This window comes from Chroicocephalus ridibundus, chromosome 1 (assembly GCF_963924245.1).
Source record: "Chroicocephalus ridibundus chromosome 1, bChrRid1.1, whole genome shotgun sequence".
Taxonomy (NCBI): domain Eukaryota; kingdom Metazoa; phylum Chordata; class Aves; order Charadriiformes; family Laridae; genus Chroicocephalus; species Chroicocephalus ridibundus.
The window spans coordinates 123,663,863-123,682,316 of NC_086284.1; the positions used below are offsets into that span (position 1 = coordinate 123,663,863).

The following is an 18,454-nucleotide window of genomic DNA, read 5'->3' on the forward strand; positions in this document are numbered from 1 at the left end:
TCAGTTCTTGGATAATACTTAGTTTTCAGTATACTAAAGAGCCTACAAAATTTCTTCTGGATGTTTTGTGATTTAGGAACTATGTCATTCTTCAATCCTACACCCAAATTTGTATTACTTCTAAGACTTTTTGCTTTTTTACCAGTAGATAGGACAATGCTAAAAATGTTGCAAGAATAGTACAAAAAATGATTCACAGTCTTATTTTCTGGCAGATCGGTTAATTGTCTCGTTTGTTACAGCTGATCATCTTTTCCCAGGTATGGGGCAAGTTCAGCAACAAGAAATGGAGGGAAAGAATTTCAGCATTAATAATTAGGCTACTATTAGAAGAATGGTGCAGTATTACCTTCACTAGGTTTTCCTAATAAAGCTTTTTCCAAAAGGAGAAGGACAGAAGGCTTGCTTGTTAGTGCTCACTTGCTGCCCTTTTTTCTGGTGTTTACTGTTGGCATAAACAGGTATTTCAGAGTGATTTTAAACAGATCACTTAACTGGGTTCATTATGACCTGAAGACTTCTGAAGTGGTGCCATGTTAAGTTATCTTAGTGCCTGTGGCTGGTTAGATTATTGAAAATGCAGAACAGATTCAAATTAAAGTAGAAAATATTCTTAGTTATTTAGTGTATATGCTGAGGAGTCAAACGAAATGTTGCATCCACTGCATTTGAGAGATTGAACCAATCTAATTTCAAAGATAGAAGCAACGCTTCCTCTACCGCTTCCCGGGGGAAATTAATGCATAACAAAATAGCTCTTACCATTAGTATTTTTTTTGTTTGTTTTGTTTTTTAAGTCTTGTAATTATTCTTACATTGATTTCATTACTCCTAGTTATAGCTCTTGGGACCACAAACACAATTTCACTTCCTCTTTCCTCTTTATATATTTTAAATGATTCCAGACCTTTATTCATCCCTCCTTTCCATATGGCCAAAGCCGATAGGTTTATTAATGTTCGTACTATTGGTAAAACCCCAAGATCTGAAATTTTAGCTGTGTATAGCTCTAACAGATTTGCCAGTATTTAGTAATAATGGTGCATGGTGGGTTGGGATTTTTATTTTCAAGCTGGAATTGTTTAGCGTGGTGGCCTTTTTCCAAGGAAACTCACTGTTTTTTTCTGAATATGCAGGGTCCACATTTCCAATGACAGGATTAATTTCCCAGTTCTTTCACGTTTATTTAAACAATATTTAATATTATGAAAAGGCTTTTGTTCTATGTTTTTCCCTGCAGTATTTGAACAGAGTCATCTTACAAAAATAATCTCCAATATTTTTCGGACGAGATTATAGGCAACTTTGTACTGTTTGGTTTAGGTGGTGTTCATATTTAATTTGATACTGTTGTTTAATTTTGAGGGCGTAATATGCTTCCATTTAAACTGTGGTAGAAGTAACAGTGAGACTCAGGTTTTTGATACAGAAATGAGTAGATGCTTGCAAAACTGCTTTGGCTAGTTCAATTTTTTTATTTTTTTTTAATGTTTGGCTAAGAGTTTAGTTGAAATTTTTTATTGCTAGTGGTGTGTTGTGGTCTTCTGTTTGGGGTTTTTTTGTTTTTGTTTTATTTTGTTCAATGACTTGTCTGTGTACTTCAGCATGGACGATTACCAAAATCCACATTTCCCTTTACCATATTTCTGCTTAGGGAAAATTCAACAGCTGGGAAGGTGAAACAGGATTGAGTCTGTGACTTAATTGTGTGAATAAACTGATGGCCTGAGCTCTGAAGTGAGGACTATATTTAATGTTAGTTCTTCCTCTATCTTGTATTGCAGCCTTGAGTAGTTTATTTAAGCCATGTCAGTATCCAAAAAATCAGTTCAAAGGAGTTTTATTGACTGTTAACCACTATCTGCTCTCAATATAAAAAACATAAAGTTAAAAATTGGTGCAGCTTATCGTCTTTCATTCGTTTCCGTATAATGGACTGTCAGTACTTGGGCATTCTGGGAATGAATACTTGGATAACTGGTTGATTGATTCCTGTTTAATGTCTGTCCTCAGGGTGTGTGAGAATGGTCAGTGTGCTGGAGTAACGAATGGGACGCACAGTGCTACGTCTGAGATGAAGAAATCAAAACATCCAGAGTTAGGTATGTTTTTATTTTTCATTATTTAGCAAGAAAATTTACTCTGTGCTGTTCTAGGGGTACAGCAAGAAAACATTCACTTCTTGTGATTGTGTCATTCAGGAGATGTCTATGATGCACCTACTGTTCCGGTACCTTTGCCACCTGCACGACCTCCTACCAGAGACAACCCAAAACACAGCTCTTTGCTCAACAGGACACCCTCCGATTATGATCTTCTGGTGCCCCCTTTAGGTTGCAGACTTTTTGCTGATAACGTTTAATGGTTAATGTTGCCTAGATGTACCAAATGCCATGTTCATTGAAAAACAACCAATGTTGAGTATGTTAAGAGTACCAAACAAGCTATGGGCTAAGTATTACAGCTGTAAGTCAATATTTGTGTCAGTGATCTGTACTTAGTATCTGTCTATAAGCCGTCATGCAAGACAGATGAAAAGGCATACTAAATCTGTATTCAGGCTGTAAAGAAAAGCAAAGCCATTTTTCCCCAAAATAAATTATAATTTTTTGTCCCTTAGTATGAAGTTTGAGCATTGCAATTTAATGCAAGAGTGGACAATTTTTCCTCTTGTAGCTTAAATAATTCCATTTCTTTTATCAAATACAAAGAAGAATGCCAAAGAAGTGGCATTTAAGTCAAATAAAACTAAATTAAATTAATAAGTTTATGGGTTGGGTTTTTTCCCCCACTATCAAGAGACAGTTCAAATACAATCACCAAAAGCTATCTTTTCCAACCTGATTCTGTTTTGTACTCCTACACAAAAGTCAATGAGCTCTGCATACATACTGGGGCTGTGCTTGGCCACCATCAACACTTTCATTGACAAACTCATCTGCGTGATTGTTAGGCTGTAGTATATGTGTCATAATCCAATTTTCTGGTTCCATAAAACCTTTTGAACATTTGCCATGTTCCTGCACTATACTCTCCTTGGTCTCTGAAGTGTTCCTGAGTTGTGAGAGCACATAGAATTCAAGGCAGAAGAGCACGTAAAAATCACACTGTCTGGTAACCCTAGTCCTGTCTGCACCACCTTCTGTAAGGGATACATGCTTTTGTCAAGCCCTAGAAAATTCAGTTTATGTCTGGGGCCAGAGCTGTAGAACAGCAGATAATGATAACACACAGTATAAATGTAGCAGATTCAACGTAGTCAGCATTGGTGTTTGAATATGAATATTTTTGCTTAGCCACTGAACCATAGCTGTTATTCTACAATGATATTCAGTAAAAGTTTTCATTATAATACACTCTTTGCAATTGAGCCACTAAAAGAAATCACTCCCCCTGTCCCAGAAATAGACTGAGCACTGCAAAAGGTCATTCGGAGCACGTTTTAGAAGAGGACAGTGTATTGTAAGAGTCAGGTTTATAATTTCGTTACTGGAGTCACCAAACTGCTAGATGAACCCTAAGAGTGACTGCCTCGGCAGCCAGGGAAAACTAAATTTTAACCTTCACTCTTTATTCTACAGTTCTTAATTAAGTTTTGCTCATCTAAATTCTTTTCTAAAATGCAGGTGAAGATGCATTTGATAGCTCACCCCCTTCACTACCACCACCACCTCCACCTGCTCGGCACAGCATGATTGAGCACACAAAACCTGCTGGCTCAGGAAGCCGACCTTCTTCAGGGCATGAACTGTTCCTTCATTCTGGTAGGAATACCAAGGAATGAACGTATTTTATTTAATTTTCCTTTACTTCAGAGGGTTACCTGTTCTGTGATAAAGTTGTCATCAGGCTTTAGAAGTCTGTTTTGTCTATACTTCATTATACAAAATATTTTAAAAGATGGGGTTTTTTAAATGGTGAAAAAGAAACAACTCAGAATATAAAGACTTAACTTTTCATTATCACAAAGTAATGAAATAAGATCAATGTTTCTATACCAGGATTCACATTTTGGTAAATTGCTCTCTTCTAGTAAGAGGTGTTACTTGTGAAGTGCCAAGTTTTCTCTTGTAATCTGTAACACTGGTCTGTATGCTTTTGTCAATTCCATTGTTTTCTATAGTAAAACATAATTCATGGGATTTATTTTCAAGCTGGAACTTGGGGAAAAACTAGAAAATAAGGGGAAAGAACTTATGGCTTTGTTAGAACTGTTGTAAAATTTTGTTGCAAAACTGTATTGATTGTGAATACAGTTGCAGGCATCTGTGGTTCATAACCTTTTTGATAAGCCAGTTTTTCACCTATCTCTCCCCATGAATCTTTATGACATTTTTCAGTCCGGTATTTTGCTTGTAAAAGTTATAAAACCTATGTTCACATTTTACAATTTTGTCCCTAAGTTGAAAAGTGTTTGGTTGTCAGGTTAATTAAGTTGAATACATTGCTGATGGTACAGATTACAATAGAATTTTTTTGGGTTAGTGCATATCTATGAAATGACTTCTTTTTCTCCGTGGAAGCTTCCAAAGGATGTTGGTGTCTTAAGTTTACCCATCCCAGGAATATTTTCAGTGATTATCTACCTTGTGGTGCAGTTAGATGTCTTCCTACTCCAATCTATTTTTCTTAGAAGCTGCATGGAGAGGGATAAATGAAATGTTTTGGTGATGGTACATGCAACTCCATAATAGCCTGGCAGGTTGTCGGCCGTTTGGCTGACCTTTGTGAATGATACTAGCTGTGGGATGAAAGTGAGCTAGTTTAGGTTGAACCGGAATGACCTTTTATGGAATGTCTTTATTATTCAGTCCAGTCTGAATGGGTGCCTCCATTGTATCGTCTGATGCAGAAACACGCGCTGCACCATTCAGTTCTAATGGGAAGGGAGAGGAAAAATAGAAGCCCTCACACAGATGCACACACACAAGCTCTGTCAATCTGTATGCACTTTCCAGAAACATGCAGTTTTGAAGTATTATTTCCAAATAATATAAGAAGTATCACTGATAGTGTTAAAAAACATTTAATAGCTCTTAACTCAACATCTGGAAAATGTAGCTACGGCCCTGTATTGTTCTTCGTATTTGCATAGTGAATACAATCTTAGAGCAGCAGTTTAATTAATCTTATTAGTGTATACATCTACTTAGGCATACGTGGTTGTGTGGATTGGTCTTTTTTTATTCATATGGTATTTCTAAAGCCATATTACTTGCTTTGCATCTTGTCAAATAAACTGCTGTAGATGATTTATGATGAGTTTTTGATGATTGCTTTCTGTACAAGTCTTGGGGGGTGATTTCTCAGCTATCCATCAGAGCCTGTCAGATTAGAATAATAATCTCATCATCAACAACAGCAAAAAGTTGCACTCATATACAGACACTCTTATGAGTCCAGAGCAGAAGCCAGGTCCAGGATAATGTTAACACTTGCTCAGCTGCATCCAAAAGAAAAAGCAAACCAAAACAAAAATACCCCAAAAACAACAAAGAAAAGGGCACAAAGGACACAATATGCCATGACAATATATTTCTCCATTTTATAAATTCTATTCTGTAATCAGCAGAGAGAACTGAAAAAAGCCTAGTCATGGCCTTACCAGTCCCTGTAATATTTACGCATAGCTGGGACTGTATGAATAGGAAATCTGCCCTGCCATCTTTGTGAACTGCAAAGCATAGTGTCGCCAGCTTCTAACCAAACTGAATAATAGCTGGGATATTTCTAATTGTGCTGCTTCGGGCTTTGCAACCTCATCCATGCTTTGCCAGCCACAATCCTAGCAGTGTCAGGGTTGGGTAACTGAAAGGTGCCTCATGGATGTAAACAGAAGAGCCACGGTCAGTGCAGGATAGACCACCTTTGAGCTGTGCTCTTGTTTTGTCACTTCAAGACACGTGTCTACTATGCAAGGGTTGAATTTGAATGTATACGTGCATATGTACATGCTGTGGGGGAACACCTTTGTTTGGATTCATGGCTTCTCTGTCTGACGGAAGGCTATTTTAAGCCTCGGTCCTATGCATCAGCCCTTCCCCTCACCGAAATAATAATTCTGATTATTCTAAGACCCTTTTTTGTTCTATTATTACAGATCCCCATTTTGATCCAATAACCGGTCATGTTCCTTTGCCACCTGCTCGTAGAGTAACTGGAGAAAACGTCAAAACAAATCGAACATCTCAAGACTATGATCAACTTCCTCCCCCTTCAGGTAAGGTGGAAAACTGTTCTTGTAGAAAACTACAGCTTTATGAAGCAAATAACTTTCATCCATGAAGTCCAATAAGGTTTTTGTCATTCTGGGCAACAAATGGCAATGGTAATATTGTTTTACAAAAATATGAAATCATCAAAGGATAACAGAGATTAAAGTTCAGCAATAAAGGTAGAAGTGGCTACCTGTTGTCTGTAGGTGTAGATATTATGGCATCAATTTCACCAGCTGCCAAACTAAATGCTTATGGGAGTTCTAGTGTTTTGAGAAAGGTAGAGATTTTTCTGCCATCTTTAAAGCTCACAAGAGGTCTGAAGTCCTGTGGGGGCCGCGCGCATCTCACTTCTGTCTTTGTTTCATTGCGTCTTAAAAAAAAAAAAAAAAGTAGGCTTACTGTCTAAAGTATTATTATTTTCTGGTCTTTTTTGCTAAAATGTTTGTGTGAAGTTCTGAGAAAACTTTAAAATGTTTTTTAATAAAACAACAAGAACCAAAACCAATTAAAATTCAGTCTTCAATTTGCAATGGAACAGGTCCAGTAGAAGCAATTTTTCTGCCACAGAAATTTTACTTATGGTTTTTAGGCAACTCAAATGTATTTAAATGATTATAAAATATAAAATAAAATATTACCTGTATTTCAAAGTAGTTTCACTGATTTGTAGACAAATTATCTTTCCTTTTAAATGTGCATGGTATATGGGGAAGGGGGAGGATTGTCCCACCTGCGTAATTTTGCTGTGTGGGGAGACCACACAAAGAAAGAGCCAAGTGATGCCTTGAACCATGATTTGTTCTCCAGATAAGAGTGAATTGTGTGTGAAAACTCTTTTCTAATGCATGAAGGGACTTATTTCTCTAGTCTTTCAATTGTAATGATTACCAGTGTTTAATTGCAAAAATTACAAGTGGGAAAATGATGCATTTTTTAATTGTAATTATACCTCTTCTTCTTAGGAATATGTATTTCATCTCTCCTATGGTATAGGAATAAAGGAATATATTTTTCCAACTAAAAGTACGGGGGAAATTAAGTCTGAAGAGTGCTACAGAATTTTTAATGAATAGCACATTTGAGAATTAGTATGATGCCTTTGGTAAATAGTAGTGCTTTTGGGAGGATACCTCCACTAATATAACGTGTTAACGTGTTTCTCTTTTTTTTTTTTTTCTTTTTCCCTGTTGTTAGGAAAGAAAGAATTGATTTATAATTCATGTTATATATGTGACACTGTGTGGGATCTATTTGTCTTACAATGTTAGCTTGATTTATTTAGGGCATTTTAAATTATTTTATAATACAAATTATGACAATGCTATAACTACCTTTTAAAGCTACGGAGTTTTCCTGAGATTCTTTCAATTCTGTGATAGAACAATTTTTAATTTTCTTAAATTTCTGCAACATGTTTGCTACTTAAGATCTTTGAGCTTTCTGATGTCCCTTAATAAATACTTTTCTATCTGTGTGTTTGCCACAGCCATCTTCTAAAACACTCACGTGTGTCGACCTTTGCTGTAAATATCATTCTGAATCAGCATGATGTACAGCAAGATATTCAATTTAACTTCAATTAAGTGAAAACTGTGTGATAGATCATGTCATACTCTTAATTGGAAAGTTGTTTTTACAGTGGCAGTAATTCCATAGAACAGAACTGATGAGCTTCAGGATGAACTGATTCACCTTCATCTATGGTTTAAAAAGACAATTTAGAGATGTAACTCTATTCAGAACTTTTGTTTTTGCATTTATTTGGAACTAATCAGTTCACTTAGGAAATTCTTCATTTCAGCCCTTTCGCATGGTGATTCTTTGAACTAGCTGGAAAAGAAATGTAGTTCACTCTAAAATCTAATTATAATTTAGCCACTGGCTCCCTAGAGTAGCATGAGGAGTCTTTAACTTCTGTGCTTCAGTTTGACTGTTTTTAAGATTGCTGTCATGATGTTTAACTGAATCGTTAACACCTAATGAGAAATTTATTCTAATTCAGCAACGTATTCAGTACGTAACACTTAAGAAATAGTTCTCCGCTATGCACCTAACTATCCCAAAGGCATGGTTTTTCAAACTTCCTAAATAGAACTTCTTAAAATTATTACAATAAAAGCAAGTGAAGGAGATATTGTTAATAGTTAGGATATTTTACATAAGCACAGACAATGATATATGGGAAAGGTAGAAGAAAATGAGGTCTCTAATATAGGCATCTGATGTATTTTACTGAATTTAGCTATTCCATAAGAAATGGATTCAAATGGCTAGTTAAGTACACTTGTCTGCTGCCTATTCACTCACCTGGCCTTATTAAAGCACTTGCATGCAGATTTAAATTCCTTTACATGGAAATGCTAGGGGGAGGATGTGCCATATTATTTGAGGGTGGATTTCAATTAACCCGAAGGGGAACAATGTGCCACAGTAATGCAAAATATGAAGATCACGCCCAACAGCTTGATGAACCAATATGTGTAGTTACTCCTTTCCCACTTTCTCCTTGCTCTGGCAGTTCCTTAATGTAGATGTCCCCTGGGTGTGCTTTGTTCCTGTACCCCAATTAGATTAGGTGTAGCTGCGTGCCACTGCTCCAGAGAGGGCCTTGCGCAGCAGGCCTTCATCACCTGGTTCTCTGACACTTTTCTGTTGGTGAAAGACCCTGGAAACATACAGGAGAAGCAGCAAGGGACGAAAAGAAGAGGGCCATTTGACAGCAGAGAGGAACAGGCAGTTGACATCGTTACAAATATCCTTCTCCCACTGTGCCACGGAGCTCTCACCTTACAACTTTTTCTGTGCTTTTTAGTCACTTATTAAATGAGCCTGTGTCTGCCTTTATTCTAACATGTTACGTAAGGGTTAAATCTAGTGCCAAATTACAGAAATGTGAGTAATAGAGGAACCTCCTTGTTGTAGAAACTGTTGATTAAATTACACAATTAAATAATCTGTCTGAATTTTTAGTTAGGCATCCACAGTGGCTGAAACATCAGAGAGAATGGGAGGTCGGGAAGGAAAGTCCTGCTTAAATACCTCTATCTCAGTGTCCAGATGGACATGCAGCTTAGGCTTAGTATCTTTAAGCTCAGGATCCAATGTCATAGCCGGCTTCAGCTAAAATTTTATATGGATGTGAAGATATTGAAAGAGATGTCAGCGCTTAAAAAAATAATAATGGAAATTGGGTTAGAGAGAGAGGTCTGAAGATCTTAAAGTATCTGTGCTATAGAGAGATGTCACTGTAGTGAGAATAAAATGCCTATACTGCAAATCTGCTGACAGAATTAAAAATGACCTTTCTAAATTATGTGATTGCTTAAGAAAGTTTGTTTGGAAGCTTCATCAAAGTGAAGGTTTTATACGAGAAATCACTTCAGTTTTAAGCCTGTATTAGACTGGGTAGAGCAAAAAATCTCTCATGTAACTCACACACTGAGTTACATAGATCTGACCTATGCATACGGAATTTCTTTTGTACTTCAAGCCCAGGGGAAAATGTAAAGTTTGCAAATTAATTTTGTTTCATCCTCCATAGAAATGAAGTCCATAACGAAATGTGCATATTAAACCAGTTTGAAATGTTTGTGTAAGAAAACTGATTGGTTTTAATTTGTTATACCATTATTTTTAATATGAAGAATATTCTTCTGTTACAGTCTTGATTTTCCTAAATTAAGTGAAGTGAGAAACTTGAATTTGTTTCTGATTTGGTTTTTAGTTACTAACTACATTTCCTGAGTTATAGTTAAATTTCTCAAACAAGTGTGTTTTGTGGATCTTCCACAGCTTCATAGGAACTTTGGATCTGCTTCAGGTGTGTTTACTAGAATGTTTAGCATTTATGTAATTGTTTTCATCTTCAGAGAGAAAAAAATCATAACAAATATGAAATAGCCCTTACTATCTGTAGGTTTTGTCATAACTATTTGCAAGGAAAATAGGCAATGAAATTAGAACAAAATTAATCTTAGCCCCTAACTGTAAGTTTTTAATCAAACTACTCTCATCCATTTGTTATATGAATGACTGTCTTGCTAGAAATACTATTTGCTTATCTTCTCTGAATTAAGAAATGGAATTAAAATTTATAGCAACACTCATCTGAATGCACGGAAACTAAGTTGAGAGAAAAATACACCTTGGCTAGATGTGCACTAATGCGAACTATTTTCCTTCATCTGAAGTGTTTAATGCACTCAGTTGAATTACCGTTCTCTCCATCCAGTGTTATGATAAGGTAACACATTGTAACAGCAGTACTAGAAATTCAACGTTCTTTCATCACTTAAAAGCTGTCTCTGAAGTAGTTAGCACTGCAAAACACCATTGCTGGCAGTGTAAGTAAACAGGAAGTACCACAGCCTCTAATTTATCTATCAAAGTCACTGTCGATGAAACTTTTTAGAACCCTTTTTGAAGGATTAAAAACTTTTTTTTTTTAAATACTTTGCTCTTGAAAGTGTTTTCTGCTCTATGCCTGCTTGTATTTAAGCTGCTTATTGTGGAATCAGTGAGGATAAAGAGGTTTCAGTAAAGCACCAAGTTTACTTGAGCATGAAACTCTTGACTCTCAGAAGATTAGCAAGTTTGAATATCAGATTTTTTCATCAGCACGTGATGATTCTTAGCACCAGCGTTAACTGTGAAGGTAACCTTTCCATTGAAGAGAAGGAAAGGGGAGATATTTCCAAAGGGGGGCTGGAAAGGAAGGATCATGTTCTGTTCTCGTCACTGTGAAAATAAGCGCGCAAGAGATTTTTTTTGAGAAACTAGTTATTTCTGTACTTACGCATAGCTGCTATGCATGAAATCAAGTGCAACTGGCTGAACAGAATCTGCAAGATGTACCAATAAGTGAAGGATTTTTCTCTCTCAGGCATATTTGACTGGATTCTTCTTCTGCACAACTTAGAGCCCTGAATAAAATTGTGATCAAATTTGTTGGTTTGGGTTTTGTTTGGTTGGGTTTTTTTAAACAGACTAAGAAAAAGTTCTCACGCTGTGGGTTTGGAGTGGAGAGTCTTTAAAATTTTGACTGGCTATTTTCACCATCTTTGCAGTTTCATGATACTTTCTTCCAACTTTGGATAATTCAGATTGTAACGTGCATGTTCCTATGATATTATTAAAATAGCATTTTACTACATTATTTCCATTTTGGATGTTCTTGAGGAATTCAGCTTCTGCCCAAATTTTAAAATTAGCTATATCCATGCATTAAAATATCTTTTCATGTTTCTTTAGGGTTTTACTTTTTAAACTGCTTCTTGAGGCTTGACCTACTTATAACACAATTTTAAGCCAATTTATAATGATTTCTATCTCCTTTATTTGAAACAGATGGTTCACAAGCACCAGCCAGGCCCCCTAAACCACTTCCTCGGAGGACTGCACCAGAAATACACCACAGGAAAGCATACAGCTCTGACAGTTCCATGGAAAATGTGGATGCAAAAATTGCAAAACTTATGGGAGAGGGATATTCCTTTGAAGAAGTCAAGAGGGCACTTGAAATTGCCCAGAATAATGTTGATGTAGCCCGTAGTATTTTAAGGGAGTTTGTCTGTTTTCCTCCACCGGTCTCCCCACGTCTCAATCTATAGCAGCGTCAAGATATTCTTGGAGCGTGTGAATTCTACATATACACGTGTGGATTGGGGAAGGAGAGAAAGAAGAGAACAGAATATTTTTCTTTCATCCTTAATAGAAGGGTGTTTGTTTCCAGCCGTTTATCAAAGGCTCATGGCTGCTCTGATCAAGACTTATAAATATGCTGAGGCTTATGTATTTTTGCTAGCCATACTTTTTTAAATCAGGGTTGAACTGACAAAATAATTTAAAGTTTACTTCCCTAGAACTTTTAATCTGTGAAATGCTTTTTCTTGTTTACAAGTTGGCAAGTTACAGTTTTCTAGTTGATGCCTGTACTATGTTCCTGTTCATATTCCCTTGTACTTGTGGTCAGTTCTGCTGTAGCATTCCCAACAGTTTCCATGCTGACCACCCCATCAACTAAATCATCCATTTCCAGAAGTTCTGTGTCTGGGTTTTTTTTCCTCTTACGAGACGCTTTAATTGCTTTTTTGCATTTCGGTTCATCAAATGCAAAAAGTATGTGGCCTTCACTACTGACTTTTTTTTCTTCTGAGATTCCTTTGCTTTTGAGAGAGGGAATATCTGAATGTAAAATGCATTATTCTGTCTATGAACTGCCTTTTTAAAGGTATTTTGACAGTGATGTTGGGCAGCTTTGTTTAACATGAATTCCATGACCTAGTCCTCAAGGTCTTTTATACAGTTTCCACAAAAAAATCCCAACCAACAAATAAAATACTTCATGCAGCAGTGATACTGAGTTCTGACATGTAAAAACTCTTTCAAATTGGAGTATTTGATTGCAAATGTTCAAAAAAGCCAAATGCACATGGTAATACTGTGTTTTGATTACACACTAATGGCAGCAGTTCTCTGACCTATGTAAATTGAGGCATGCCAGACTAGAAGGAATCTTTTTGAATCATATTAATGGTAGTCAGGTAAATTCCAGTTCTAGCTTCTGTAAAGTAGAATGCGGTTAATTTTTTGTTTGAGTGATTATCCTGTGGTTCATTGTGGCTTGGATCAGTTTGTATTAACATGGAAACTTTTTAAATCTTTGATGCACTGTTAATTCCTAATGCTACTGTAGCAATATTTTTTGCAAAGTTCTCTAGTAACTTCCTCCTCTGTACGCTTTATTATTCACAAGTATGTGTTTAATACCCAAATTTATTCACTCACTTTCCAGCTGCTTAGTTGGAAATACATTTTTGCTTTATGTGGTTGATACTGATACTCCAGGCTTTGACGTCTTGTTTTTGAGCCCGAATTGATGCAAGCCAAATTAAAAATCTTCCCGATTTTAGAAGAGAGAGAACAACTCTGTTCTTATTACACTCAAAGTTGAGAGTCCATATATTTTCAAAATAGTTCTTCAGATGACTGCTTTCTTGTTTTTTTCAGGAAACTTTGAAATCTTCTTTTCTTTTATTACTGTTGAAAAGATAAAACCATGCGGTAGTTAGAATATTTTCACCTTTTGAGGTGTGACCAGTGTATGAGAATTTTCACAGTCTGCTAAGCTGGGTGTGAGGTATATATTTATTGTTCCCTTCCAGCTGTCAGTGGTGGTCTTCACTCAGAGCAAGTGGTAAAAGTTGCATCACTTACAGGATCAGATCTCAGCTTCCAATGCATTTGTTTTAACAACTTTTTTTTTAATGACAGCAAATGGCTGAATTGCAGGATTCAAAATAACTGGGAACACCTAGTGGAAATTACTGTGATATCTCAAAGTCCATCGTTTCATCAAAGACCTTATTCTTAAAAGGAATTAAATAAATTATTTTGTAGCATCACAAAGCATATTATGGATATCATTAATCTGCTTCAGTGATACAAGATGATCAGGATAATTCAGGGTTTAGGGAAGAGCTTCTGTTCCATTTTGATTTAAGCAAATGATTCTGAGTTTATGTCCTAGAAGAGGGCATTTGCAACTTCCATTAAATGTTCATTCCTTGAGTACGGCTTATGCAAAGTTTTGATTGAAGTTATATTCCGTGCTTTTAGTTCAAGTAAATCTCTTTTTATTGGGGAAAAGTTTTGTGTAGTCTTGAACACTCTTATTCATTTGGTTTGTTTACAACATGACTCTGGCATTTTAGCTAACTATAAATTCAAAATGATTCATACTGGTTAAATTAAACACCGTGGTTGTACTGGAATTACTTAAATGAGGTTCTAGCATAACTGCCAGCATAGCAATGACGACAGTGAAAAAAAGAACGTTTTACAAGAGTGAACAAACAATCTGCATATTGAGTTTTGAAATTTTGACTTGTAACGGAGAACTCTTTTTCTCATTTTTATGCAGCAGCTTAGTATAAATGACAGCCTTATGTCTCAATTAGAGGCTGGAACTGCTGCCTGATAGATTAAGGTTTTAAAATTTTTCCTTCTCCTTTCTGGTTGTGACCACCAGTGACACTTATTTTTTTTAGTACGTGTTTAAAAAACAGCTTCACGAGCAATATTCTGAGTGGTAACTTGAAAAGAGTTCCATTAATCTTTAAATGAGTGTGCTAATACCACTTCTAAGTAGTGGAACGTGAAGACTATTTCAAACCTGTTTTGTTAATAGTTTTAAATTCAAACAGAGCGGAATTGCTTTGCTGGAGTGTTGATGTTTACTCTGCAGGAATTAATAGGCTTAAAAGAAATTAATCTGGCTGCAGTCTAGTTCTCTAAAAACGTAGTTCTCTAAACATATTTTAAACTTTGAAAGACTTGAGGGTTTGAGCCTGGCAGTTTGTTATACCCATATATAACTTTAAGGAAGACTGACTTCAGTGAGAGCGCTTGAATGAACAAAGTCGGTTAAACTCAGAAACATGTGCTATTGTATTTCTTCCAATTAAATGTCATTGCAGGCTTTAGACCATCATTCTGATGTCTGTTGGCCTCTCCTGTTGGCTAAATTGCTGCATTTTAAGCAAATTGGCTGAAGCAGAAGTTAAACAAAGTAAGTGGACATCAGCAGCATGGATCTTTTCCAAAGACTATGAGGGGAAACAAAATGAAATTGTGATAAAATAGATGAATTTAATATGACTAGCCGTGTTAATGGCTTGGCTGGAAGCCTAAAATGGCCACTGGTAAAATTTGTTAATGTTCAGTATCTCGAGAGTGCATCTGGTAGTTTTTTTCATAATGTGAATTTAAGAAATTTTGTACCAGGATCATTTCTTCTGTTATACTTCTGTCATTTTCAGCTTGAAGCTTTACTTTGCACTGATGACTCTGACCTGAAAGCATTTAAATTCGTGTCTTAAAGCTTGACAAATTTTGAAGCAAATGAACGCCGTATTCTAAGTAAATTCAGGTACTACCTGTTGACCTGGAATTTAGCGCTTTTAGGAATGACTTCTTGAAAAAGGACTTCAGTAGTTTCCATTTTGAAGGATTTTCTTTCAGATAACTATTTTATCAGAAAATGCCTTTTATAAACTTGTCTAACATGTGGCAAACTTAGTGATGTGTTCAATTAATTTATATTTTATTCAACATTCTTTTTAAATTTTGGTTATTATGTAAGCTCAAGTTCTTTATCTGTTCTTGTAAGGTATTTTATAAAATTAATGTTAACAGAACGTTGGGTTGGTCTGTGATTTTTTCAAGACTCTGTCTCTGTTATTGAATATTGTCACTTCTCATATGCTGCTTCAGAAACAGCCTGTCCTGCGCAGGGGTCTTTAGAAACCTTTGTCTTGTAATCCACAAAAATGAAGCCTTGCTCTAAAATAAGGTGAATCATTGCATTGAGATGTTGGCTTTATATCCCCCTATATTACTTCACTTCTGAATTTCAGTAGTAAAAATTTATAAATAGTCAGTAATTTCAGAATGTGCATGTAATAGCTTTACAGCAGAAAGATGATAATAATAATTAAATATTTAGAATCCAAAGTGGTGAACATATCATCGGCTGTACGTTAATGTACAGGATTTTTTTCCTGAAGACAATTACAGTAAGGTCACACTGATATTTCTTTAGCATCCTGTGCATTTACATTCTCAAGCGTTATACTCTTAATGTAAAAAATATTTTAGGAGTGTAAAACAGGTTTGTCTTTTTTCTGTTGTTGTATTCCAGCATTCTGAAAAATGTTTAGAAAATCTGACCTCTCTCCTATGCATGACAATACAGCTATTACTATTTAAAGCCCAACACCATTCCCTGCAGGTCCGATCAGACCTTCCGTGGTTGTTTCTTCAGTCTGTGTTAAATCCTTGTCCGTTATATAGGTCATTAGTCATCTTACTAAGTAGGGAAGTTAACTGTTTGGTATACCTGTCAGTAATACTATAGCTGCCTATTTATTTCTTTCGTTTTTTACTCTTCCAATGTAAAAGTCAGCTGTCACTTCATTGTATTATAATCAAATGTTAGCAGCTGGGTGCTCTAGGAATGTTTCATGGTTGTGTTTTTTTTTTATAGACCCAGTCATTAATTCTGTACAAGATACATGTCTGTATCAGTTATCAATGAGTCTGCATCAGGAAAAGGATAAACACTGTGTGTTACTTTAGCACCTAAACATTTCATTTGTCCTTAGATGATTTAATATCTAGCAAAGAGAATTCTTATTCAAAATAAATCCTAAATCCCAAATCTCTTAATCTTGTCACCAAACATATCTCAAAGTTGTGAAACTTAATCCCATAACCTTCCTGAACATCATCAGAATAGTATGAATTATAAAAAGACGGTCTTCCTAGACCTGCCAGAAACAAAAGCAAAAGCCCGTTGAATACTGATCTTACAGTGAAACTACTTGCATCTGTCTTGATCTGTGGAGGAATTGGCCAGTCCCGCTACAATACTTGTTCGGAAAAAGTCAGCTTTTTTTTTTCTTTATTTTATTGCAATAACTGCCATGGTAGCCAGGGAGAGAAGCAGAGAACTGTCTAGAGGAAGATAATACTGTCCTAACAATCCAAGCCCCTCTCTCCTGTAGGCATACAAGATTTAGCTGTTTTGAACTGCCTGGGTGTCTGGTGCAAATGAAGGGCTATTGGACACAGTCTTCCATTACTGTGTCCTTCTCCAAGATGTTTGTTGTTTTAGAACCAGGATGCCAGGGTCTTAAGCAGCAGAGGGAAGCATAAGGCAGAACTCTGCTTAGAATGTTTTCTGATGTTAGCAAAACAACCAAAAGCTTTATAAGGATTTTAGTGGAAACGCTTCTGTTTTGAAGTTCATCATCTTTGAAGGGTATACGTATATATACACACACATATATATGTACATGCTAGTCTGGTGAAGCATGGAGGAGAGAGTATTCTAACTGGTGCCAGCCTGTGGAGTTCATAACTAGGCTGTGGTATTCACCTGTGCAAAGTATCTTCTCCTTTTGGATAGCTGAACTGAATCTGCAAAACGATCAAACTCCATGTTTTAAAAGGCAAGTTTTTCTGCCTAGGTAGCTGAGGAGCTGGATATATTTACCCAAAATAGATAGCTTGCTTCTATGCACCTGTGTAATGATTAGGACACTAAAAATAATAAATGCTCCCCACACAGCATATGGTAAATGTTAGTTTTCATTAGACCACAATGCAATAAGTGCCCTAAGGAGAACTTGTCTTTTGTTAATTTGCTGATTGAATATCACTGAATGTCAAATGCTGTATAAAAGATAAGTAAGCCTACATCATCAGCCATTCAGAAATACCTCAAGTTAGCAGCTGGTATAGTTTTCTGAAGCTATTATCTTGCTTGAGCATGTGACTTCCAGGTGTTTCTTCTTGAAGTTTACATCTTCATTACCAATTCAATATGGTCCATATGAAATTCTTGGACAATTATTTCAAAAATTTTATTCTCTGTACTTTTCACTATGGCTGTTATCAGTAGTACCTTTATTATGAAGGCTCATACACTGAAATTCAAATTATCCTGCTCTCACACATCCCAGCTTGGGCCAAGTTCAGCCCTGCCTTTGCCCCACAACAGTTGCATCGTTTTCTTTGCATCCTCATTTGCTCCCTCCAAGACTCCCTCCAAGACTTTTCCTCTCTTTCTCCCAACTCAATTCTCTTCACCGTGGCATCAACCACCAGCACGTCCTCCATCTCAGTAATGACAGACACTACAGTTTCCCGTCTCGGCTTGTGACCACATCTGTATTTTCTTCTATAATCCCTCATAAGCATTCTGTTAGTCTGGACCGTCTCAATCATTATACAGATTTTCAGTGCTGTATCTGAATGGCTCCTGTGAACAGTCATCCAAAATGGATTCAGAATTCTGTGAGAAAGCCTGTTTTCTTTGTTAATATCACCGGCATTTTTTCCTGCTCCCTTCTCAGCCTGGAAATATGCTCTTGTGTTTCATGATTTGTCTGTCAGGGATGGAGATGAAATCCACTGCTTATTTCAGCAGATCCCTATTCTGTTTCCGAGATGTGAAAAGAAACCAATAAAGACATCCTCTCCTAGTAACAGTCCTCGTGTTTGAGATGGCTTGTGTCTCAATATGAGAGTTAAGAAGTTCATCCAACAAACGTGGTTTGTAGCTTGGAAATTCACAATTATATTTGATTACTTCTAGTATTGAGTAAGGTGCAGGTTGAAGGGGGAAAACTGATAAATTTTATAAGATGTATCAATGAAGTTGGGATGTCACT

The 18,454-nt window shown here is 36.2% G+C and overlaps 1 protein-coding gene across 9 annotated transcripts in view; it reads left to right on the plus strand.

Moving 5' to 3' along the window:
- Positions 1 to 18,241, plus strand: part of CBLB (Cbl proto-oncogene B) — a 135,635-nt gene extending 117,394 nt beyond the window's left edge. For 7 of the 9 annotated variants that reach the window (XM_063349617.1, XM_063349669.1, XM_063349643.1 and 4 more), the window contains 5 exons: positions 2,014 to 2,102; positions 2,202 to 2,333; positions 3,627 to 3,764; positions 6,101 to 6,220; positions 11,565 to 18,241. In XM_063349617.1, the coding sequence (XP_063205687.1) occupies positions 2,014 to 2,102; positions 2,202 to 2,333; positions 3,627 to 3,764; positions 6,101 to 6,220; positions 11,565 to 11,827 (742 nt within the window). In that variant the 3' untranslated portion in view covers positions 11,828 to 18,241. The remainder of the gene's footprint in view (positions 1 to 2,013; positions 2,103 to 2,201; positions 2,334 to 3,626; positions 3,765 to 6,100; positions 6,221 to 11,564) is intronic. The other 2 variants (XM_063349636.1, XM_063349663.1) reach the window with 1 other exon arrangement.
- Positions 18,242 to 18,454: the final 213 nt, after the last annotated feature.